General features: G+C 39.5%; 1 protein-coding gene across 1 annotated transcript; it reads right to left on the reverse strand.

The window, feature by feature from the left end:
- Window positions 1-952: 952 nt before the first annotated feature.
- On the reverse strand, window positions 953-14,299 carry tada2a (transcriptional adaptor 2A). Its single transcript, XM_004075321.5, has 15 exons — window positions 14,147-14,299; window positions 13,650-13,756; window positions 12,069-12,128; window positions 11,896-11,987; window positions 9,178-9,335; window positions 8,435-8,523; window positions 8,168-8,240; window positions 8,014-8,077; window positions 6,586-6,629; window positions 3,600-3,710; window positions 2,930-3,001; window positions 2,621-2,753; window positions 2,338-2,381; window positions 2,130-2,209; window positions 953-1,526 (listed from the first exon to the last, which is right to left on the reverse strand). The coding sequence occupies exons 1-15, from the start codon at window positions 14,169-14,171 to the stop codon at window positions 1,341-1,343; spliced, it is 1,338 nt and encodes a 445-aa protein (XP_004075369.1). The 5' UTR covers window positions 14,172-14,299; the 3' UTR covers window positions 953-1,340.
- Between the last annotated feature and the right edge of the window lie 12,512 nt (window positions 14,300-26,811).

Genomic DNA, 26,811 nt, shown 5'->3' on the forward strand with positions numbered 1-26,811 from the left:
TTGAAGAAAAAAGGTTCAGCGCACTGTCTAGTGGGGTCAAGATGACATTTTTTGTATTCTTCATCCAGTTCTGAGTTGGGTTTTTGGCAAGCGCCAACCCCAGGCATGGTTTCAGGGTGGGGATCTGGTGACATCAGTCTGTGCAAAAAAAGCACACTCTGTTTTTAAGGACTCCATTGGGGGCATTTGTCCTAGACAGCTTAGCTTCTATAAAAATCACTTAAGTACTAACCCCCCGCCACGTTAATTTAGGGGTTCATTAGGGGCATACATTTTTGTAGATTCTTCATGAAATTAATTTGATAATGTTTAACCAACTCACATGTATATTTTTGTCATATTGATTTAAGGGAAGGTTTTTTTTAGTGAACACAGTAGTCTAATAATCAATCTTACAAGTATATGATTTCAATAAAATGCTTAAGTTCAAAAATCAGTTTTTAACTTGCTGATGATGTTTTTGGCTTCATCACTGAAATCTTTCTTATTGTGATAACGTTAGATAGCGGATCAGAGCTTTCTCTTTATCTCAAAGCTTTTTTACAGACAAACCAGGAAACTGACTGTAAACTCTGGTTTTCATTGAGGCTGGTTCATATTCCATGAAAAAAGTAGAAAAACAGAACAGAAACGACAACACTGCAAAAACTAAATTTTAAGACAGTAAAGACGGTTGTTTTTAGTAAAATTATCTTTTATTTAAAAATTTCAAGGGCTTGTTTTTGCAGTGAAGAACTGGGTTTTTCCTGGTCAGAAAAGCTGATACTACAGTACAGCTAAAAATAAACTAATATTATTCAGCCGCTGTAGCATTTTGGTTGGATGTGGAGAGTACGGTAAGTAAACCAACGTTTCGCCACATTCAACTTGAAACACCCAGCGCTCACGCAGCACTTCAGCTTTTGGACCAATCGCAGAACAGTTAGGAAAAAAAGGAGCACATGAGCAAAAATGTTTTTGAAAACTAACCTTTATTCCATTCTGTGAATAGAGCAGCACATTTTTACGACAATAAACGATGATATCATAGAAATACAGTTAATTCACATACACAAGGAAAGGATAAGAAATACAAATTCACCAACGACTGCAACAGAAGCAGCAACATGCTACACCAAAATCATTTATGGTTAACACTTAGGACAGAAAAATAAATACACCCTCATTATGATGTGGATTTTTAAGATGTCATTTTATTAGTTTTAATAGTAAAACAGATATGTTTGAACACTTTGTCATACGTTAAAACAGCAGCCAACTAGTTCACCTTTTAAAATACCGTCACAGTGACAAGAATAAAACAGAGCGGTGACCGTCCTCCTGCAGTCTGCTCTGAACGGCTATGCTTTAGTGATGTAGCCCTCTTTGATGAGGAAGTCGTAGATTTTTCTGGTCTTATTCACGTCGATCTTGATCAGCGCTCGTGCCTGCGCCAGCCGCAGCCCCCCCTGCCGTCTGCACTCGTTCAGTAAGGCCTGTTTGTACTCCAGATAAGCTCCGGGCACCAGCCGCACAACCTGACACAACTGCAAACAACACACAAACGCATCAAACGACGATAATTGCTCGAAGCCTCGGGCTGCTTCCGACCAGAAACACAGACATTTGATCTTTTGAGGGTTGTTTTTTTTGCTTGCTCTCCAATGCAGCTTTTTGTGGTGCAATTATTAGTTTCTGCTTGTTTCTTAAGTATCTAAAAGATATAAATAATACGTCACAAAGAAAACATGTTCCTGTTTGATTAGAGACAGATTTGATCATTGTATTTGGGAGGAAACAACTAAAGATGGTCCTGACTATGGAATGTCTGAGGTAAATAAATAAAGACAGTTGAGCTTGACTTACCTCAAGACAGAAAATAACAACTACAGATTCAGTATTCTAGCGCAAATATACCTTAAAGTTAATAACGTCACACCTGATGATGAAACCTCAGTCTCTCCTTCAGATGATAAGAGGTTTTTTTGTAAAAATAACCCTGTATAGTTTACAAACCCATTTGACCTCATTTGCAAAAACTATAATTGTTAGCGGCGTTGATCTGTTTGCTGTGGGTTCAGGCAGGGAAAACAAACAAAAAGAGAAATCTTTCGGGTCTTTTAAAATGGTAAAACATGGCTGCTCTGTACCTCTTTCTCCCGCTCATTGAGCTTCTCTGTTCCCGGCAGTCCAGTCAGGTTTAGAGGAGGGGCGCTTCTCCTACCTGTTGCTGTGCAGGACCCAGAAATCACGCATGCATAATATTAGGCAGACAAACGGAGGCTTGTTCCAGAAGAAAACAACAGTAGGATCAGTTTTTTCTAGACGTGCGTCTGAAAAAGAGGTAAGGCTTCGTACCCGAAACTGTGATTGTTGTGACGGCTGGAGTAATGCCAGCATCTCTGCAATGGGAAAGAACAGACATTTTTCTTGTAATTTCATCTTTTGTGTTCGTACAATGACACGAACACGCTTAGGTGCTCAAAAAACATATTTTACAAACAAGAGGAAAAATCAGAGTAATATGGGTTTTATTTTGAGGTTGGATGAAATGAAAGGTGAATGGCTAGAGAAATAAAATGAAACGGAGTGGCAAGGTGTTAAAAAACAAAAGAGCTCCACTTCACCACTTCAGACTCACATTGCTGCCTGTTTGCTGAGCCACTGCTGACAGGCTTTGCCATCCTGGATGTACTGCAGCACATCGTTCAGCATGGTCCTCTTCTTCCGCTCCTCTTCACGCAGCCGCCCCACTCGCTCATAAACCTTTGCGCCTGACACGGAGACACACGAGCCAAAATTTCATTTTAAAAAGGCCTGTTGTCATCTCAGCTTTAGGCCAAAGGAAAGTAAGAAGAGGAACAAAGCCGAGTCAGCGGAAAAAAGCTTCCAGCTCATGCGTGCAGCTTCAGGATCAAGTACAGTTAAGATGAGGTCAACGTGGACTCACTGCAGAAGGACTTGATTCCTGCTTTCCTGTAGTCCTGCAGCCTGCGGATCTCTCTCCGCAACTCAAACTCCACTGTAAAGACACAGAGGTGAAGGGAGACAGTTCACCTAACAGTCCTGACCGCTCACAGCTGCAGGTCAGATTCCCTCAGAACAGCAAAAACCCCTTCAAACGACAGCAAAGTCCAAAGATGAACTGAAACACCTTTAAATGAATTAATACCATGTTGTGTTTATTTAGTAAAAAGGCTGAGTGCAGGGCTTATAGGCAATAGAGTTTCTTCACATCAACTGTCTCTATTCTACACTTGTTGCCTGGCAACTGCTGAAAGCCACCAAACAATCTGGGACACAACCATCTGTGTAATAGCAAACTGAAAATGTGGAGGACTGCAACAGATGGAGCAGCTTTGGTGAAAGTGGAGGTCAGTCCTCCAGAAGGCCTGAGAGAATATTAGCTCATTTCACACGAGCACGCCGAAGCGTGATGGCGCTCCGGCGTGCTTGTGTGAAAACGACAACAGGAGGCTTAAGGGAAGGTCTCCTCTGCAGCACCAGTGAGACATCTGTGTGGAAACTGCTTCTGAAAGTCTTCTAACCATTTCATTAAATCTAACCTTTTCAGGATAAAGCCTAAAACTTCTGGCTGTCTGCGACATTTGAACACTGACCTGCATGACTTTCGATGAATTTGTCGTGCTCCGTTGGCCCGACCACTCTGGCAAACCTTCTCATAGCATCATAAAGCTCCTGAACCTCCTTTGGATAGCATCGCTCCAGCACTATCAAAGGCAGAGAAGAACGAATGCTTCAGGGCAAAAAATGCACGTTTAGACCTTTTTAAATGTTTGGAAGTGTGAGATTGATGAATTTAATTGTTTTTTGTTTGTTTTGTAGTTTTAGCATTTGCACTCTCAACAGTCTGTTGACTATTTAACTTTTCATTCTCACCCTTAAAAAGGTTGGTGTTCACAAAAAAGAACATCAAAAAACAAAATCTTCAGCATTTCAGAAAGCTGGTTCCTTCGTTGGAGCTGTGCTGGAGAGTGTTTAACAGAAAAGGGAAATTTTTTTCCTTCTAAAATTCAGCATAAATCTTTCAGACATTTGACTCTGTCCTGGTGGAGATTTGTTGCGCTGCGTCGCAGCATCCCTCAGATATCACAGTTATTGTGGATTCACTGACGGGGCTGCATGGAAAGAACTTTTACATCTCCTAATTTGTTCAGGCTTTTAACACACGGCTGATCTGTGTCTTCATACATTACCGAGTTAGTTGGGAAATGGCATGACAGCCCTCTCTACATTCATAAGTGAAGTTGGCTTTGAAAATAAAATATTTGATTTAACTTTTCATTAGAAAATTCTATATTTGTTGATGTTTATTTTCCCTGTACTTTGTCAGAGCAAAAACTGACTTTTCTATTGAGTTTTAAATTAAAAATTACAATTTTTGTTCAGCTTTCCTTCAAACTGTGTTTATTATGACCAAATAAATCTATAATGTATTGAATTTTGTCAAAATGCACATTAAATCAGATTGTAAACCTGTGATTAAAACTGCCTCAGTGTTGAGTCAGTGATAACTCAATCAGGTAATATGAAATCTGTATTATTTTTCCGCCTGTGTTGCTTCTCTGACATGTCAAACCAACAATCAGAAAATGTTTGATTAGAAACTTTAAAGGAAGCTGCTTTTCAGTCAATAATCAAAAGTGTATTAAACCTGTGATTCCTTTTCTCACTTTTCATTTTCCAGTGTTCTGATGTCACAACCGCTGACAGCAAGAGATGGAAAAAGTGTATGAATTGAGCGATATCTAAAAACCTCATTATTGAAGTTTTTAAATATTCACTTTAAGAAGAAGCTGTCATGGATCTTAAATCCATTCAAACAAATGAAAAACATGTTAGAATTAGACTTTAATTGTGGGTTTTTTTGTATTGTTGTTGGACTACTTTACATTAGATAGAATGGACAGCAATTTTCTTGCAAAACAAACCCCGAACGGTGAATTTGTGAACTGACCTGACAACATTTTTTTCTAACATGATTCAATCTGGAAGTCAAAGTTATTTCCCATAGTTTTAAAAAAAAAGGCTGGAGGAGGACAACACTTGGTCAAATAACCCACATGGGAATGTTTGTAAATTATATTCTGTATTCTTGTTGTTCAGGGTTTACTAAATGTATAAAAGAAGGACCTAAATTACTTAATTTTCTCTCTTTCTTAAGTGTTTTTTTTGTGCCTTCCTTTCAGGGGTCAGTCAGGACGTCCGACTCTGCATGACACAACAAAACCTGCAGCTGATGTTGGTAGATTGGTGCTTTTTTTTATAGAGGAGGGATATCATCCTTCAGAGCCATAGTTCTAAATGCCTCACTGCACGACTCACACATCCAACTCATTTCAGTCTGTTAGAGTTCTGCAAAAGTCTGGTTCTGACCCGTTGTTCTGAGACAACGGTGCTGAGGAAGGCTTCTTCTCTTGTTAAGAATTCATTTATGAAACCACTGAAAAATCTAAATACATTAATAAAAAAGGAAACATTAATAACTTTATGTGTTGTAAATGCGTTATGTTTTTCAATGTATTACTTCAGATTTAGGTGCTAGAACTTGCAAAGCAATTAAAATATAAATGTATTTAAAACTCAAACGTGTTCACCTAAAGGAATGATCCAGTTATGTTGCTGCATCAGAGAGAAACAAAAAAACCTCACTGTATTTTGTCGTTTTATCGCTCTGCTGATGTGCATTTGCCATACTTAACTGACTCAACAGGCGGACACACACTAAAGCCGGCGCCATTTGTTGCCGAGCAACAGATGAGCGTCAACAGCAGGCAGCAGAGCTGCTGTGACGCGAGGAGTGGCCGCGCACACGCCCTGGTCAAGTTCGACCATAGGACTTCAGCCTTAATTAGCAGCTGCCACCTCACCTGAGGTCATGCTCCTCACCCAACAGTGAAAACACAGAGCACAGCTATTCTGGTCGACATGGAGACGAGAGCGCAGGACCGGTGTGCTTCGTTCATTCCAGCACACAAACATAACCACCTGGTCATTCTGCCTCCAGCAGCACAGAGACATAATACAGTGAGCCCACAGCGAAAGACACGCACACACTCACACACTTTGACAGTCTCCATGACAACCAGCCTGCAGCTCTACAGCCACTCAAATTCTCTTTTGTCTTGAAAGGCTGGAAAGATAAGGCAGAGAAGGTAAAAAAAAAGGAGGAGGGCAAACTGGAGGGTGAAGGAAACATAAATAAAACATGAGAGGAGATCTGTTCCACTCCCAAACCGCAGACAGCTTTTTACACAGCAACACGTCGAGGTGTGACTGTGGGCTGGGTGGACTGAACTAATCTAATCACAGCTGCCCTCCCCTTTTTGTAACAAGAAAATATCTCAAACAACAGATGCAAAGCATCATCCAGCTTGCTGGAGTCAAAGCGCAAACAGGTGGACACTAGCTTAAAAAAAAAAAAAAAAAAAAAAAAAAAAGGCCCTGGAGCTAAAGCTTCATCCGATTCCACAACAAAGCACCACAGAAATGTTGGTGTGCGTCCACGGTCAGCGCCAGGTTGACAGCAGAGAGCTGCTATGAAAACCGTCATGGGAGGGGGGGGGGGCTCAGCAGGAGACTCACTCTGGAATTTACGGAGATTGATCAGTCCGTGGTCTCTGATGATCCTGAAAGACACCAGGATGTCGGTTTAGCTGCTGCTGTTCACATCCACCCAAAAGTTCGACTAACACTGGATCAGACTCAATATTCACAGAACTCAACTGAACTCAGCTAAAAATAAATCAGTTTGAGGGCGGTGAAAAACTAAACTTATCAAATAAAAACACATTTCTTCAATATCACCACAAAATTTGACACTTTTGCTTCTGAGTACAAACATTTGTAAACATAAACCTTTTAGGATTTTTATTTGGTACAGGATAACTAACAAGATCTGATTATCTGTCTGCAATATGATAAAAGACAGAGCTTACATTACTATTACCATCTGATTTGTTATCATCAACAGTTTTCCTTTGAAATATAATTTTTAAAAACACAGTTTCTGACGGTGATGCTGTACAGAAAATACATCTGATGATGTCACACATATCTATACAGAAATAAACATGAATAACTTGTAGTTTTTTTTAATAAAACCTAAAGAGTCTCTAGGAGCTGATTTGAGAGAGCTGCAGATTCTGTCAAATGTGATTGCAGAGGTTTATTGCCGGAATAAAAACAAAGAAAGGAAGTGTCTAAAAAAAGGTATGTGCCCAACCTAATAGGACATTCCAGCATGTTCCAGGAATCAAAAATTTATTTCCATGAAAGTACTTAAAGTTGCTTGCAACATTTTCTTTTCTAAACCGAACAGAAATTAGCTGGCTATGAAAAAAAACAACCTCTAATCATAAAGCTCTCATTGAATAAAAAAATATATTTTAAGTAAAACATAACTGTGATTTCATATTTTTTATGCAGTAAGATAATTTTAACCAGTTTGAATATTAAAGGTACACAAAAAAGTACTAATATTGAAAGTCACCACTTAAAAAAGCTCCACATTTGCACAGATAAGCAGAAAAGAGAAGGAAAAAAAATTGTTCATGTGAATTTGAAAGTGTTTTCTTCCAGCAGGAAAAACAGTTGCCCTGCCAGCCCAAAACTGGGCAGAAAGTCAAACTGTTCACAAAGACGTAGCCTTTGCCTGCGATGCTGCAAAAATATTTAGGAAATAAAAGTAGCTTCATTTAGAGCCTCTCACCTCAATCTAACGATGTTCATCTTAACAAGAGCTGAGGAAAAAGTCTAATGAAAAAGCATCACTTATTCTGCTATATCTTCATTTTTGTTTAAAGTTTTATTGCTATCAAATTATAACTGTTTGTAATAACTGATGCGTAATTGTTAAATAGAAAGAAGATGGGGTTTTTGGGTTTTTGGCTATGTTCTACCTGAAGATTGTGTTTGGGGAAACAAATCTCCAGAAGATCAGAACAGACGCTTATGGCGCCATCTGTTGATTAACTGGTGTTATTACAGGATGACGAATGCACAAGAACTTACTTCTTCCTTCTTTGCCGCTCCTTTAACCTTGAATGATAAATATCAACAACTGCAAGCTTGAGAGCTGAAAAAAAAGAAGCACACATCCCAGACGAGCATTAAACTCATAGCTGTTATGGTCTAGAGCGCAGTGGAGCAAAGAGGAAAATCTCACCGTGAAGGATGTCTGAGTCATCGTCCACAAAGTCGATGTCTTTTAAATCCCATTCTGCGTAGTTGTCAAACTCCTAAAGAGACACATGAAAGATGATTTGAGAATCCCACTGGCTTGATTAAAGTCCACAGAGCAGAAGATCTGATGCCTCAAAAGCAGCAACAAAGGCGTGAGCCTCGGTTCAATAATACTCACTCACAGCTCTGCTGTGGCAATTCATTCACATGGACAGGCTACGTTAGAACACAAAAATGACAGTGGCCTCACCTCCATGAAGTCTGCTCTGGCTGGCATGTAACCCGCCATGTCCCGAGAGAGCACCGAGTCAAATATGGGCCGGGGCGGGTCGTCACAGGCTGGAGTGTGGTGCACAAAAAAATAAAGATCTCACAGTCACTGATGTGAAGATTTTTAAACGGACTCGTGAATAAACTGTACTTGGATTTGTTTTTAAGCTCTGACACTGACTGCAACCACCTTTACCTGCTGCTCCTGTCCACATTTAGACTATTTGTAGATATAATATCATTAATCTTTTCTGGAAATTCTGAGACTGTGGAACAGCTTTCCTCTAAGAAGACTTAAAGACCCACTCCCATGAACATCACGTTTTTGGTGCTTTTACATCAATAAATAAAATGAAACATAAAATTGCATTTCTGAGTATTTCTACACAAGTAGTTGTGAATCTTAAAGAGGAGATGATCAATAAATAATATCTTCACCAATAGCCTTCAAAACAGATTTAAAACACAATTAAACCCCAAACAATCAGCTTTGCCTACGTTTAACGCATTAGCAAGCTGTCAAGGGTTCAAATCCCAGACAGTTATTGTGTGTCTTTGGGCCCTTTACCCCACATTGCCCTCATTATAGGAAACAGCTTTTTAGCGTGTCGTTTAAATGAGTAAATGTGAATGTACTGAGGTGCTTTCTTCATGCACGATGCCTTCATCTCATTCCTTCTCTGTAGAATCAAATGAAAGGAGAGTCACTATGCAGGAACATACGTTTGAAGGGGATTGCTCCTTCTGCAAAACGAGAATCTTTCGTTTTCTTCAGGCTGAGTAAGGTGGAGGAAAACAGGGGGTTGTTGATGAAATTCTTCATGTAGTGGCTCTCGCACTCCTCTTTGGTTTTTGTGCGCATCTGATATGCCACGTCCTGCCTGAGAAGAATGAACGCAGACAATTAGAGGACTTTTCTCAACATGGCATGTGTGAAAGATGATGTTTTTACGGATTAAAAGATACAAATTTGAAGTTTTAATTAAACCTGCAACTGCCTAGTATTCTGGTATTCTTATTACCTTCATTCCATTTAATTACCGTACTCAGATGTAGAGGTTCCAAAAAAAATGAATTAGCCCTTCTTTAGGCTTGAACATTTGGAACAGCATGAAGAAAATTCTTATATACCGTAATTTCCAGATGATAAGCCGCTACTTTTGTCACACGCTTTCAAACCTGCGGCTTCTTCAATGATGCGACTAATTTCTGCATTTTTATCTTTTTTTTATGCATATTTTCTAACGCCCGCTAGGGGCGCTCGAGCAGGGGGAATACGGTATATGTGTCGAGGAAGACGCAAGTTTAATGTGAATTCCCGCTTTGGGAATGAATAGCACAAAAAGACCCTCATTATAGAAAATGCAAGAAGAAATGCTTAAGCAGCTTTAAGTTAAAACCAATCGTTAAAAGCAGTGTGAAAAAATCCACCATCACCAACGGGTTTGGAAAACCCGGCTCAGGAGTGAATTTGCCTCAGAGTGACAATGACAGCGACAACGAAAGAGAGACAGAGAGAGTGTGGGGAAGAATATCTGACGCTGTTCCAATCTGACACTGAGGAGGAAAACCTCCATGGTTTCAGTGCACAGGAGGCGCGTGTCACGCAGAGGCGTGCTTATAAGTTACTGCTGCTTTCAGTGACTTTTTTTTTTCTTCTTTCAGTGACTTTTACCGGTATGTTTTTTTTTAACAAGCCCTGTTAGTGCTGTTACTACCATATTGCTGCCATGTCACAGGCACTGTTTGGAATAGAGCTGTGACGGTGTGGGATTTTTGATGACCGCTGTGATGAACACAAAATCCTCCGGCGGCTGCGTCGCAAATGAATACCGGTACAAGTACGACTGCACGATATGAAGAAAACTCGCGATATGCGATATTAGTAATTAATATTGCGATAACGATATAATTTGCAGTATATAAACAATTAGCAAAACAACCAAAAATATTATTCCCATTCCATTACAACAGCTTAAAAATTATACTACAAATGACCCTTGTTGACATAGGAGGCGAACATACAACATAATAGGGCGCCATCCGATTAGTTAACAACGTGAAGAGGTCCATCTCATTGGTCAAATGCAGAAAGGGATTCTTTCAATCCATTAAACACTTCAAGCTGCCATAAGATTGTTTGGCCACATCTAAGGTAACCATTTATTGCAAATTTGCTGTCTTTTGCGATATGCATATTGCACAGCTTGATATTGCGATAACGATAAATTTGCGGTATATTGTGCAGGCCTACGTACAAGTAATAATTACAACGCACTAATCTTTATTAACAAATAACCGTAACAACTAACTACTATCAATGAACTAACTATATTGGTGTTGTAGAATGAGTATGTGTGTGTCAGTGCACTGTGTGTGTAAGAGGAAGGAGCACTAGCAGTGCAAGAGTAAGTGACAGCCTCCCTCTAGCGCTGCACGCTCTCCCCTCTTTCTTACACACAGGGCTCGTGGTTTCAGCACATACACATCCTCATTCTACAACACATGTTTCAATGTGGGCACATGCAGCTTATGGACAGGTGCGGCTTATGTATGTACAAAATGTTTTATCCTTTAAAAATGGAATGGGTGCGGCTTATAATCAGGTGCGCTCTATATCCAGAAATGACGTTAATCTGTTCCTTTTAAAGAAGCACATTGCGACGTTAATAACAACACAAACAACAAAACTTTACATTTCTACATTTCTATCCCCTCCTTAACCCAGCTCGGTCTCAAGCTTACGTTTGTGGATGTCTTACTTCAGTTCTCTGCTTGTATTTTTTAAATATCCCATTTTTAAGCTTTTTTTTTCCAATCTATGCAACTATGCTTGTAGTTTCTTTCAATGTACTGTCCAGTGAGTTGCATAGATTGACTGCATATAGTGATATGTGTGTCTATTAGTTGTGCGTGCAAGTGGCAAATTATATTTCCTCCTGTCGCTATCGTCTTATGAAACAAAAGAAAAAACGGATTGAATGATGTTTGGGAGAATTTTCAATTTGGCTTTTAACATGAATAATAAAGTTTTTAAAAAATCAATTAAATTATTAGTGAATTCTCTGCTGCCTTTTTGTTGATTATACTAATTGCTTTTTTCTGTAAATGAAACAAAGGCTTTATATATATGGACAGAATATGCTTTTCCCCAAACTTCGAGGCAGTAACTAAATTACACTTAAATTAAAAAACAATATAACCACTGTTAAATAATATTTTCACCAATCTTCTTTTTTAAATAATTAATGTGAGATTTCCATTAAACAGCAGAAATGACTTGTAAAAATTGTCACATTTTGAAACCAAAAGACAATGAAACTAACATGACACCAATGATAAATAGCTAAATGATAAAACATTAAAAACTTGCTTTTTGAAGTTAGTAAAAATAAGTGTATTCAAAAAGAAAACACTGGTAAAATGTCTTCGACCTCTTACCAGTTCCCAAACCCGCAATCCATGACTGCCTCCAGCAGAGCCATCTCCTCCTGCGCCGTCCATCCAGGCTCCAGCACCGGGAAGTCTGAAGTCTGAGTCGAGGTAACACAAAAGATGCCCGCTAAACATGATGTTTAGCTACACCCGAGAAACTCAACTGCAGCTCCACTCACCATGATTTCATATCTGTGATCACTCTGATGCTTCTTGTATTCAAATCCTCTGGTAAAACACTGGAACGAAATAAGTTCAGGGTAAAGCTGGTCAGGTAAAAGACACGATTTGTTCATTAAATAAAAGTTCTTTGAATGCACTGAGGAGGTTTTCTTAACTGAGAAAAGTAAAACTTACATGCAAATTAAGTGAATTCATAAATTGTATCGATATGACGACCATGAAAGAAGCAGCAGTTATAATGTGGCTTATTTTTCAAATAAACCCAATCGTAAAGATCTGGTCATTTATTTCCCCATTAATTTAACAGTGAAGGAAATCATTTTGCAAAATAACAAAGTTCTAATCTAGAAAGAAAAAACAAGTGCATTTTTGGAAGTAACTAACAAAAGAATTTGTATTCAACACAGGTGTGTGAGAAAGCACAGTATTAAACCAGGTTAGACACAATTTGACTTCATCCTTTTAAATAATTTTAAAAGATTTCATAATATCAGTGTGCTATAAAACTATAATAAAGCGTCACTTTTTAAGAAACACATTTAGAAATGTGATCAACAACATTGTAATGTACTTTTAATACCCTTTTACTACAGAATGTAATACTATATTTAAAAACTGTACTTATTAATATATAGTTGATATATTTTATAGATACAAAATTAAATATGTCAATTATTTTAATTTTTAATAAAATTGTATCTATCATAGAATATTTGTAACAATAGAAAACCCTAGAAAATGTAACACTTAACACTCATAATAAAGAACATACATACAAAACATTATTTGGTTTAGCAATACGATCTAATGCTATTTGAACAAATTCAAAATTCAGAGTGCAAAAGTATTTTAATTTGTGCTACATGATTTTTTCTCAAATGTAATAATGTTTCTAAGGCAATAAATATATTATTTAATAATGGATGTAAGACTTACCGTATATCCTCCAATAATAGCCCTGACATTAATTGAAGACCAGCCACTATTGGAAGATATATGGTATTGGCAATGTAAAAAATAAATAAAACAATTGTTAAGAAACAGGATAATCAGTGGAACATGAAAGAACTGGACGGAACACCCTGACACCTCTTTATTATACACTGCCGTGGGATGGCATCATGTTCTTTCATTTGAATTTTTTTTCTCAAATCAGGTATAGTAGTTAGAAATCTGTGGAAGGCGATCAGTGCTGGGCGGGCACTGATGTGGAAACCTCCAGAAGTTCCAAAAATAAGGGTCAATCAATGGCTACAGAAATAAAAGCAGTTTGGCTATTTGGAAAACCTTGCATACCTTCTGCTGCTCATTGCACAAATGCGCGTTCCTCACAAATATGGACTCATTTAAAATATAAAGCAAACTAATTTTGCAGAAGTCTAACATTTATTGCCAAGAAGTTTTGCAACAACAACAAGGAAATACTGGGCTAAAAAAAAAAATCGTAAGGTTTTGTCCAAAGTGTTTAAACTGTGGTCTGTCTGCGTAAAGTTACAGCTGAGTTATTCGGTTTGTGTTCAAACACACATTCTAAAGAGCCAAAACAAACAAATTATAAGCATCCTCATCTGGCTTACCTGAAGACACAACAAAAAAGGTGAAGGTCCACATTCTGCGCACTTGATGTATGGTTCGGTTAGATGGGATGAGCAGCCTCTGCAAGGCGGTTTATCAAAGGGGTCATCTAAAATGAACAGAATAATTATATATATATTATCAGTAACAGTTTTAATAGTAACAACACGCAGTTAAAAAAGATACATATAGCCTAAAGTCGTGATTTTGGGGCAAACTTGAATGCACAAAACAGATGTTATCTTGGGCGAAGGACTAGCTTTACTAGTCGAGCTTGAAAATGATGATAATGTTGAATGTCTCAACAACAGGTCGAATATTTTCAACAAATCACTGCGGCAAACAAAAATAGCATTGTTTTTGACGGCGATGCTAATGCTAAAGATAGCTTAGCAGACCTTGCTTTATGGACAAAAACAGCTAACCTTCCAAAAAGTCGATGGATACTTGGTAAAACTGCAATAAATTCAACTGTGTGTATAATAATGCCAATACGTACCTGAAAAAGACGCTATTCGGTCCATTTAATTGCTATTTGCTTCTCAATAACAACACCAAAATTGAATTTGGGTCGATCTGTTTTTCAGAACTCGGCTATGTGCCTGATGACGTCATAACTAATCGAGCTCCGAATATCGATAGTTTTGGTCGTGTATCACCACACAAAATGATATATATACTATTATGTTTTAATAGTTGTGTGCCATGTCCTCATAGGTTCTTACAAAGGCAGAAGAAACTCAAAAATTTGAACAGAAAACAAATGTTGTTTAAAAAAATGTATGAAATATATAAAAAAGCCACATGGAATATTGCATTTTAATGCAAAATGATTTTTATAAAAAGGTATTTCATCTTTAACTTTCTTTTCCTTCTCTTAAGATTTTTGTTTTACATTTATTTTGCAATGGGGAGAGATTTTAACTTGTTTTTAGTTTCTCCATCTCATCACCATGACGACAGTACTTCCCTATATTGCCACAAGGTGCTGATCTTGCTCTATGTCTCTTAAGGCAACAATGAGCACCCTGAAAGCCTTTGTCTCCCTCCCAGCACAGATGATTACCTGAGGCTTGCATAAGCATCATGTGAGAAATAGAAATAAAGATGATGAATGTTCTGTGTCACAACACCCCCATGCTGCTTTTTGTCCTCCATAAACTTTTTGCAGAGGTGCTGCCTGGCCTGCAAAAGGCTTCAAGACATTTTCTTTAATATGAAAACCAGCAAATATTTATGAGTACCAATGTTTTCCAGTGCCTGTGTCCAGGTTTGGCACCCCCAATTCAAAAACAGCTCAAACACCCTCAAGAGCATGCCAGTGAGGGCCCATGAGGAGCCTTAGGAAAACAAATATCTGAAACCCTAATGCATAAAACTGCAAATCCACATGTGCCAAACTCACTTAAAGGTAGAAAAAATAAGTATTTGAGTGAAATGACTGATTTAGTACAGATGTGGCTGGAAAAAGGACTGTTTGATTTTCATGAAACCTCTTAACCTCTCTGCAGTTACTAATTATGACAGTTTTTATTCTAATATTTGCATTTCTGTCATTGATACCAGAAAATCTGATTCCTTCTTTCTTTGAGGTGATTCAGAGCAAATATATTTAGACTGCAAATCCCCACAGAGGATGAGGGCAGCTTCCTAAACCACATGATGGGTTAACTCTGAATGGGCTGCTCTGTTCCAGCTTGCTTGAGCCTTCTCTGTGAGTTCAATACATCCTGATTGGTCTGTTCGGTAGCATCCTAGCCTGCGACTCATCTCTGGAGCCTCTAGGGAGAGACACGGTTTTTAACGATAGTCTGTGTATGTTAAGGAGATGCACGCACACTCTTACTCTTTTGGAGGAATTTCCAGCTCACCGTCATACTAGCTTGTAATCATCCTTTGAGAGGGTCATGATTTATTCACCTATGAGGAGAGACTTCTCCTTTTTGTGTAACGGTTTGCTGTTGTGTGTTGAGCCAGAGTGAGCTTCCTTTTTTGTTCCTGGCTGCAGCATTCACACCACATGCCCACAAGTGTGTGATCAAACGTGGCTATAAAGGCCACAACTTTTCAGGACTATCTCAGCAGAAGAGCCCTTCTATCAACTGTTTGTTTCACTAAATTATTAAATTCGGAATAAATTGATCAGGAATTAGAAGATTTTTGGATGTCATTTATTATTGTTCAAGTGTTTTTTTTAAAACATTTCTCTATTCAAATTTAATTGATCCAACATGCACTCAGTATATTTGTTTGTTATTCTTAGAACTTTGTAAAGTTCATGCTTTTTTTGTTTTAAAGGTCTATTTAACAGCCTTAAAGATTCTAAGGAGGCCTAAAATCGGCTGAAATGGCATGAGACCAATCTGGGGACTTTTTGAGAGATTTTTACGGTGACCATAATAATTTATCTTTATAACCGTTTTATGTGTCAATTTTAATATCCATTGTTTTAGTAAAACCCCAGATTATTTTCTTTCCTTGATATTCCTCATCATATTGAACAGCAATTTCACCACAAACCTGAAACTGACCTGAGTGGTAAAGTTAGTCCTTTTTTACTGCAAAAAAAACATCAAAAAATGTAATCAAATTGTTTTTTTATGTCTCATGGCAAAGCTTGAACATATACAGACAAAATAAAAAAATTATTTTTCCAAAAACAAAGCAAAGATATGATCAAAACAAAGAGAAAAATGTCTAATAAAACCAGACAAAGCTCCACAAAGCTATATGTTTAAGGGATTTGTTTCAAGGGGTATCTTAATTATGTGTCATAACAGTTGTCATGATTGGTCTGAACCAAAAGTTTTAAAGCTAAAAACCTTTTGAAAACCTTCATTTTGGGTGAAGAATATGCTAATGAGGGATCATTGTCATTCCTATGTCATCGTAAACAGCAAATGTGATTGTCCTTCCTACTACTGATCGTTAAATTATTCTGTAATGAACTTACTGTACAAGGCATAAAATGTTCATTTTTTTCTGCTGGGATGCTGGCATTTCATAGATGTGTGTTGGCTAAAAGACACGTCTGTGCCCAGCAGTTGCATTTAATTAAGTACAATTGTATGTGTAAGGACCATTTGAAATGTCACGGTCAGGATTTGCATTAGCACACAGTAGGAATTCACATCTTGGCAGGAAATGCAGAATGAATGCATTTTCCATACGGACAGTAACAAAGAAAAGCGTGTCAGATTTGTAGAGAGACGTGTGTGCTCCCCTGCGATGGCCTCTGCTTCAGCATCACCGCCTTGGGGGGAGGCACAGGACCGTCTGACTCTTCATCCCTGTTCCACCTCCTCCCTTCCTCCGGCGCCTTTACGCAGCAAAAATCTTTTTCTGCTACAGCTGTTTGCCAAAATATAACTGAAGCCCGACTCTTAAAATAAAAAATGCCCCCCCTTTAGTGCACACGTCTTTTCTTCCAGCAAATGCACCTCCCAGCTGCTGTGATTTAAATATAAGGGCCCCGTGAAGAAAAGAGGGCATCTGGCACACGCCTTCAGGGCCTTGACAAAAAAAAAAAGCACCAAACAAAGCAGTTAATCTGCTCCTGCCAATGAAAAATCCTAGAATACAAATGGGTCAATTCGGAACATAAGGAGAAGGAATGGACACAGGCCATTGAAAAAAGTCTGGACAAAAGACAAAAGGAGGAGGACAAGTGCAGGACAGACAGCCTCAATCAAAGATTTATATTCACTGTAGCAGCAGAGCTGATGACATTTATTAAGCTGCGCTATTCTTACTGTGGCAAACCAGCTTCTTTCAGGAGAAGGCGTTTTCTTGAAGCTTTTTTATAAACGTTTAAAAAAAATGTAAAAACATTTTGTGATTTGTGATCAAATCTGATAACTTGAGTCAGTTTCTCATCCATAGACAACAAAACTCTGAAAAAAGGGTTAATATATACATTTATTATGTCTTTTCCGATGTTCAAGAAACAAAATTAACTTAAAAAAAATATTATTTATTTTGAGAATAAACCAAGACATATAACAAGTACTAGTTCAATAAAGTTCACAGTGTCTGTATCGACAACTGAAATCTTAGGCTCTTCTTTTATCGGACACCCGTGTCTGATAAAAGATAAACATAATATCATATAACAAGTACATTGGAAAAAATACAAAATCTCATCAAGTATTTTTATCTAGCTTTTATTATCCCTTTATACTTGACATAAGACAAAACTAACTTAACAGTAACTGTACAGTACGCTGTTATGACTTGTTTTAAGACAATACATCTTGAATTTTTGGTTGAGTCATTTAATCTTGAATTCTTGAACAAAACACTTTTTCAAACTTTTCTTGTAAGCTAAAGTTTTATTTTTGAAAGCTCTTATTTAACTGACTTTCTTGATTTCGTTTTATTTACATATATATTTTAAAACATATTTATTTTAAAATTTGCAGCTCTAAATAGTATTCTTATTTTTTGGTGAAATGGTCTAGAAATAAGGATAGTTGGATAGTTGCTGTAGTATTTAAAATTGGATGTATTTTGGAGGACAAGTGTCTAAATATACATACTTGCTAAAGATGCTAAACTTTTTATGAGCAAAACACGCCTGGTTTAAGAAATCATTTTTCCAATTACCAGAGCAATACACTTTAATATGAATGTTTAAAGCCTATTTCAAGCTTTATTTAATCTAAAAGGGCAAAACAATTAGTTCTATTGGCAGATTTTTTTCAATTATAACAACAGAGAAATGTCTTGTTCTTTTTTTTCTGTGAGAAAGACTTTTTTCCAGAGTAGCACGAAAAAGTGCAACATACAAAAGACCTGATGCCCGAAAAATAAAAAAACTAAAGTCTTTAATACTGAACAGGACTTCCCAGTTGAAACAGGATAACTTGATAATTAGAAACTAAGATCTGGTGTAACAGTAACTTGGGGGAAGACCCAAAACAGAACTTAAAGACTAAATAAGATTACATCAAATGCCAAAAACTAAACACGACTGAGCAAATCTAAAGAACAAAACACCAAAAAGATAAAGCAAAGAAAGCAGTGTCAGCGTTCTAACGTGGGCAGATGTACACGTTTGTGTGTGCAGTCAAAAACACAAAGACACAGTGGAGCAGCTGTCAAGTGGCAGACAGCATCCTTTGTTCAATGACAGATTTTAACAGCAGCTCCACTGCATATTGCCACACACTCACGTTCCAGATTTGCTGTTAACTACTTTCATGTTTTTGGTTCCTGACTTAGAAGAGATGGTAGGAAAAGCGGACAAACCAGAGAACCAAATCTCGACAGAAGAGTGTCTCAATCTGGAGGAATCCCCACATGACAGAAGTAACTCAAAATCCCGTCTTAAGACTCAGAGCTAAGTGTGTTGACTCAGTTACATTAAATAGTGTAGTTTTTTCTGCCTGGAAGCCTCCACCAGCCTTGACTTTCAAGTGTTTTCCAAGCTGTTGACACACAACTGCACACTTCACATTTAAACGCAGCCACAAAACTATTCAACCATCCAAGCAAACGTGACTTTTTTCCAGAGTACTTGGTTTGATCTGAATAAATCAACAAAAAAACAAAAAAAGCGTCAACAAAAATATGTGTCATCATTCGCTTTTGCTGATGAAAGGTTCCCCCTTCACATGTGTTCCTCGTTCCAGCGAGTTCAGCGGCATCTTCTCTCCATGCCAAGGCGCCTTTGAGGAATCAGCACAGCGGGAGTTCAAGGAGGTCAGCAAGTGGGTGTGGAATGTTAGTTTTTCCCATGCAGAGCTACGAAACACTCCAGCAGAACATCTTTGTTGATACCTCACAGTTGTTTACCTTCAGGTTCATAATGGATTACATATAATGACAACCAATGCAGCCCAACCCTCTATAGAGACATTCTGTCAGGTATCAATCGATGTGATTTCAGCCACTGAGGAGAGTGTTTACAGAAGGAAAAAAGTGTTTCTATTTATTTATTTGCCTTAAAAGTCACCTTTTGGATTTTAAAAAGAACTGAGGGAATAGTTTAGTGTCAGAAACTCCACTTAAAAGGTGAGACAGACACTCAGCAGAGTTTTACACACAAAGTAAACTAATAGAAAATCTAAAACCCAACCAACCCAACCCTTTTCCAACATAAATCCAGAGACTGGCTATGTGTGTCCTTTTTAATAAAATGCTTCACCTTGACCTGTGACACAGGAAACAAGAGTTTGATGCAGTAATAATGGAATAATGACAAATGGGCGGGGGGCGTCTTTAAGATGGGGAGGTTACAGGTGCGGACAAATTAATAATACCTTTGCTTGAATTAAACAGAATCTTTTTGCATTAATTCCTATTAGACACAGAAAAGGAGTATGCAGCGATTTGTTGGATGGAACTAACAGCACATTATTCCTGGATAATGCTACCCTTTTGCTCTGTGCAGCGTTTGTTTTATGAGTTCAAGAACTGCCAAGATGTGTTTCACGCAGACCAGCAGCCAAGAGGGACAGCTTAACTTGGAGAAAAAAAAAGAATTTATTCAGACTTCGCCACCAGAAGCTCAACATTAATCAAAGAGCACTTAGAGATAAACTTTTAATACCCGAGTACATGTATGTGTAAGGCAAGGCAAGGCAAGGCAAGTTTATTTGTATAGCACAATTCGTACACAAAGTAATTCAAGGTGCTTCACAAAACAGAAAAATGCATTAAAATCACAATACATCATAGAAATAATCAACATAAAATTTACTTTAAAAGAAAAGAAAAAAAAAAAAAAGATTTAAAAAGAAAGGAAGGAAAGAAAAGTGCAGATAGGACCTTTCAGTCATATACACGGCTAAACAGAAATGTTTTAAGTCTAGATTTGAACATGAACACAGAAGAGGCCTGTCTTACGCCTTCAGGGAGGCTGTTCCAGATTTTAGCTGCAGAATATTGAAATGCTGATTCCCCTTGTTTAGTTCTGACTCTGGGAATCAACAGGAGGCCGGTCCCTGAGGTCCTCAGAGTACGAGATGGTTCATATGGCACTAACATGTCAGAGATGTACTTTGGTGCGTGGCCATGGAGAGACTTGTACACAAGCAGAGCTGCTTTGAAGTCTATTCTTTGAGGTACAGGGAGCCAGTGCAAAGACCTGAGCACAGGACTAATGTGATCATACTTCCTGGTTTTGGTCAGGACTCGAGCAGCAGCATTCTGGATGTACTGAAGCTGTTTTACAGCTCGTTTGGACAGGCCGGTGAGCAGGCCGTTACAGTAGTCTAACCTACTGGAGACAAATGCATGGATAAGTATCTCCAGGTCTCGCTTTGAGATTATGTTTTTGATTTTGGCAATGTTTTTCAGGTGGTAAAATGCCGCTGATGTTACTGACTTGATATGGCTGTTAAAGTTCAGGTCAGAGTCCATGATTACCCCTAGATTTCTGACTTGATTTGAGGGTTTGAGAGACAGAGAATGAAGGTAGCTGCTGACAATTTCTCTTTGTTTCTGTGGGCCAAAAACAATAACTTCGGTCTTGTCTGAGTTTAGCTGGAGAAAGTTGTTCTGCATCCACGCGCTGATCTGTTGGAGGCAGTGGTTGAGAGAATCCACCGGCCCATATTCACCTGTTGTCAGTGACACATAGATCTGAGTATCATCTGCATAGTTGTGATAAGATATGTTATTACTGCGTATTAACTGCCCTAGTGGCAGCATGTAAAGGTTGAACAGAAGGGGTCCCAGGATCGATCCCTGGGGCACACCACAATTCAAGCCCATGTAGTCTGAGACACAACTCCCAATTTCAACAAAATATTTCCTGTCTTCTAGATAAGACTTGAGCCAACTTAGGGCAGATCCAGAGATGCCAACCCAGTCTTGGAGTCTGTGCAAAATGATCCCATGATCAACAGTATCAAAGGCAGCGCTCAGGTCTAGCAGGATTAAGACAGAGACTTTTCCATCATCAGTGTTCAGGCGGATGTCATTGGTTACCTTGATAAGAGCAGTTTCTGTGCTATGATGGGGTCTAAAACCTGACTGGAAAACATCAAACGAATTGTTTAATAAGAGAAAGTCAGTGAGCTGTTGGTAGACAACTTTTTCAAGGACTTTTCCTAAAAATGGCAGATTAGAGATAGGTCTGTAATTATTCAGTACAGTGGGATCAAGACCGCTCTTTTTCAGGAGGGGTTTAATGACTGCAGTTTTTAAGGCCTCTGGAAATATTCCAGATTGAAGAGACATGTTAACTATTTGAGTAATTGGTGGCAACACACTGTTCAGGACAGACTTTAGAAATCTAGTGGGTAACACATCAAGGCAGCATGTAGACGAGCTCAGACGGGTGATGGTCTCTTGGACAGTTTGGTCAGTGACAGGTATAAAGTGAGTCAGCTTAGAGTGAGTAGGTGGCCGTTCGATAGTTATATGTGTTGTGGAGTTGATGGCTTTTTTAATGCCCTGAACCTTGTCATTGAAAAATACAGCAAACTCATTACATTTAGGTGTACAAACCAATTCTATTGGTAGCTGGGTTGGAGGGTTAGTTAATCTGTTAACTGTTGTGAACAGGATACGAGAGTTGCTGCTGCAACTTCCAATTATTTCAGAGAAGTACCTTTCCCTTGTTCTGCATAAGATCTGGTTATAAGCGTACAACTCCGCCTTATATATTCCATAATGAACCTGGAGTTTTGACTTGCGCCACTTTCGCTCGGCTCTGCGGCACTGTTGTTTCTGTGCCCTGACTAGATCATCGTTCCTCCAGGGAGCTTTCTGTCTATGTTTTCTCAATTGAACTTTCATAGGGGCAATGGCATCCAGAACATTCAAGATGCTAGAAGTAACAGAATTCAGCATTTCATCAACATTGGCACCAGAGACGTTTTCAGGGTTTATCATTTCTACAAACTGTGCCCTAGTCTTCTTCCACTTTCGGCTTCTCCCATCAGGGGTCGCCACAGCGAACAAGTCGCATGGTAAATTTGGCAATGTTTTACGCCGGATGCCCTTCCTGACGCAACCTTCTCAAACCGGGCTTGGAACCGGCAGAGGTAGAGAAGGGAACAGGGAGCAGCCCGGAGTCGAACCCAGGTTTCACGGATGGAAGGCGCCGCAAACCAGCACGAGCTAAACTGGCTCCCTTACAAACTGTGCCCTAGTGCTCTCATTTATTTGTCTCCTTTGGACAACTGCAGGGCCAGGCGGTGGTTTGGGAGCAACAGACAGGTCAAAGAATACACAGAAATGATCAGAGAGGGCGACATCAACCACACTGACATTGTAAATAGTAACCCCCCTTGTGATGAGCAGGTCCAGAGTGTGCCCTCTGCTGTGGGTGGGGCAACTCACATGCTGAATTAGACCAAAGGTTTCAAGGACAGCATTGAGCTCTTTTGCATTTCTGTCATTGACATTATCAACATGAACATTAAAATCACCTGTAATGACTAGACCATCAAAGTCTGTGCACACAACTGAGAGCATTTCAGTGAAATCATCAATAAAACTTTGGCTGTGCTGAGGAGGTTTGTACATAACTATGCAGAGTAAGGGAGGAGTTTGTTTTAACTCAATCTTAAAGGACACATACTCAAATGATGAAAACACACCAAATGATAGTCTGCGGGTTGCAATATTATCTCTAAACAGTGCAGAAACGCCTCCACCCTTTTTATTTTCTCGTATTTCCGATTCATGTTTGTAGTTGGGGGGAGTTGATTCGACTAGAACTATGTTTCCTGTGTTTTTGTCAAGCCATGTTTCAGTTAAAAACATAAAATCAAGATTAAAAGAAGAGATAAGATTATTGATTAAAAATGATTTGTTGCATAAAGATCTGACATTGAGTGCAGCAAGTTTGAGATTAGTTTCCTTGGGACTGGTCAAAACCTTCTTGCAAGGGATGTGAACTAGATTTCTTTGATTGGACAGTCTAACTGCCCTTTTTTGCATTCTACGTGGTGCAACTACAGGTATAGCACCAGAAGGAAGCTGTTCATCACAGGGCCCCAGTTTGACATAACCTTTCCTAGGACACTGGGGGCCCGTTTCATCCTAGCTCCGGGGAATAGCACGTCTAGAGGCGCGCAGGAGAGGTTGAGTTGAGGGTAGTTTGGGTGATGGACCGGGAGGAGTGGGAGCTGGACGGGATTTGGGTGAACGACGGAGGGGGCGTGTTGGAGGGGGTTTGGATGAAGGCCGTGTTGGAGGGACTTTGGGTGAAGGATGAGGAGGGGGCGCTGGAGGGGTAGGAGAGCTCCTGTGTGGTGTGAGGCTCACAGGTGTTAGGGGAGCCATCTTAATTCCTGACTTGATGAGGCTATCAAAATGGCTAGGTAGGGCCATGGGTGAAAGTGGGGGGGACGAAAAGGAAAGTGAGTCTTCACTGGGAGTAGACGTAGCAGGGGGCGCCCACAGCTGGTCAGATGGTGGAATTTCTGGGGCTAAATCTGGTGGTTGTTGTTGTGGTTCTGCAGCTGGGTCCTTAGCTGGCGGTATGATCCAAAGTGATGTTTGTGACAAAGATGATATAAAGGATAGTAGTTTATGGTCTGGCTCAAACATCTCCATCTCTTCTCAAATGATCTGTCCATCTCTTTAGGATGTTCACTCCACTGGCAGACCACAGCGAGGACAGGGCCCCAACAACCACAGACTAAAAGATATCTGCTGCAGAAATTAAAGGACCTGAATTTTCTCAAAGAGTAGAATTTACTCATTCCCTTCCTATAACGACAAAATCCCAAATATGGATCAAAACTCTTTATTGTTTATTAGAAATATAAAGTATTTTTCAACTCTTACAGTAGAGCCATCATCTAGTCATCCAGGTTAAGAGGCTTTGTGTTCTTCTGGGCTTTGCTAACACCAAAAACATTTTGTCTGTACTTTTTGGGCACTATGACCCGCAAATCTGTTCAATCTGCACAATTTGTTCAGATGGCGAGAATACAAAAAAATGATAAAAAATGCAAAGATTTAGTTCTGTCAATAATAAATAAAAGAACATTTTTTCCTGCAAGTTGCCTGTGCCTTATTTTTTTTCCATTTATCTAACATATTTTAAGTTTTTATATGAGGATGCATGTATTGAGGCAGTGTGTTTTGAAATTATACCCAGTTTTCAATGATTTTTCACTTGTCCTGAGCCAAAAAGCCTACGGTAATTTGATCAAATATGGCAAACAAAAAATGCTCCAAAGACATGCAACTTTGTGCAGAAAGCATTTAAAGAACTAAAACTGGGGAGCTGAGAGAAGAAAACACACACACACACACAAACGCGCACACACACAAACACATGCAAACTCACAAACAGACCGTGCCTAAGCCTTGCTGTGGATGTTGCAGAGATCTCCCCGTGAGAACGGCTAGGTTTTCAGTGTACCTCTCACGGCAGAGAGGATCTACCACAACACTGTCAGAGCGCATCAGTTGCTGGAGCCCTGATGGCTTTCACGCTCCACATTCCCAGCGCAGATCCAGAGAGACACCCCAGACTTGTTGTTTTAGCCTTCTGCACAGGAGAGCTCAGCAACACAAAATACCTATCAATTTAATCTGAGATGAGCATTGTTTATCAGCTGTGTCTGGGATTGGAAGAATGAACAGAAATGGTAGCGAGAGACAATGCAGAAGTAGACGCAGTATAAGTGGCTTTTAGACCAAAGTGACATCCTCCGACCTCTTTGAAAAGAGCATCCAGATAAACTCTGATGTTACTAGGTGGCTAAAAATGTGTCATGTCATCGCAGTGGTCTATTCTCACAGCGCCATGTGGTCTGTCACCAGAGTGAAAGTATTCTTGGTTGTCACCTGCTCTTTCGAAGTGAAAGGAGCCGGGAATGGCCGGCAGGGTCAGAGCAGGAATGCAGCACAAAAGATAAGACATATGCTTCTGACAGAGACGCCCACGGATCAAGGTTGGAACCACTCGTCCCCTTTTTGCCACGTTCTGCTTTACAGCAGAGCGTCACCAGTCTGAGTGGAGCCGTCACACTGACGGGGATTAACAAACAGCTGTTAGGTGGGAAAATGTGAAGGTTATTTCCTACTGTTGACACGGAGTCTGCTCATAACAGACTCTGTTGATGCAGTTTGATGACACGGAACAAAAGTGTGACACTGATGACACAAAGTTGCCTCCTTCTATGCATCAGGACCAGCTGGGGGGTGGCAGAGGGACTATATTTACAAGTACATGGAAGTGGGAAGGTGAGGAGAGTCAGGAAAATTGAAGGCTCGGAAAAAATAAAGCTCGATCAAGATATTTTATTTAAGTTGAAAAAGCGTGCCAGGAGTTGTAACGCAACTTACTTCAGGGTTTCACAGACCTTTCCAAATAACTTTAGCCCCAATAAATTTTTAAGAGTGGAAAAACTGTTAATGAAAATGGACTAAGTCAAACAAAAGCTGAGTTGTCCCATCAAATGTTTTTTGTTGTGGTTGTTGTTGTAGAGAAACACGAGTAAGACTACCTTTGTAATACAAAGTGTGCAGAAATTTCATATCTGGAGACTTTGAAAACAGTACTTAAGAAAACGGCTGACCCTAAAAACAAGAACTTTCAGATTTGTCTGCACTGCAAAAATATCCCCCTTAGTAATAAGTCAAAAATCCTCACTGCATTAGCAGATTTCTTTTAAATAGAAAAAATTAGAATCTGCCAGTGGGGTAAGGAATCTGTTCCATCCATCCATCTTCTTCCGCTCATCTGGGACCGGGTCATGGGGTCTGCGCAGAGATGCCCAGACTCCCAGCTCTCCGGACACTTCCTCCCGCTCCAGCCCAGCCAAGCCAAGAGATGTTGTCTCTCCAGTGTATTCTGGATCTTCCCACAGGGCCTCAGCCAAGTGGGACATGCCCAGAACACCGCCCTAATGTATCCAGACCAGATGCCAGAGCAGTAAGTCAGACCTGTTCCCGGTGCATGTTGGACTCCAGGAAGTCTGCCCTTTATCACCGGTTCTGTTCGTAATCTTTATGGATAGAATTTCTTGGCAAAGTCAGGGGGCAGAGGGGGTCTAGTTTGGGGACCACTGGAATTTCTCTCTGCTCCTTGCAGATGATGTTGTCCTGTTGGCTTCATCGAGCCAGGACCTCCAGCATGCACTGTGGCGGTTTGCGGCAGAGTGTGAACTGGCTGGGATGAGGGCTGGGATGAGAGCAGGGATGAGAGCTGGGATGAGGGTCAGCACCGCTAAGTCTGCAGCCATGGTT

This window comes from Oryzias latipes, chromosome 13 (genome assembly GCF_053564925.1).
Source record: "Oryzias latipes strain Hd-rR chromosome 13, Olatipes_Hd-rR_3.1".
Classification (NCBI taxonomy): Eukaryota; Metazoa; Chordata; class Actinopteri; order Beloniformes; family Adrianichthyidae; genus Oryzias; species Oryzias latipes.

Coding starts and splice junctions, on each gene's coding strand:
- tada2a (XM_004075321.5), bottom strand. CDS start 14,171: ATGGACCGAATAGCGTCTTTTTCAG. Junction 13,757..14,146: donor CCGAATAGCGTCTTTTTCAG/GTACGTATTGGC, acceptor TGTTCATTTTAG/ATGACCCCTTTGATAAACCG. Junction 8,524..9,177: donor AGGAGCAATCCCCTTCAAAC/GTATGTTCCTGC, acceptor ACCACACTCCAG/CCTGTGACGACCCGCCCCGG.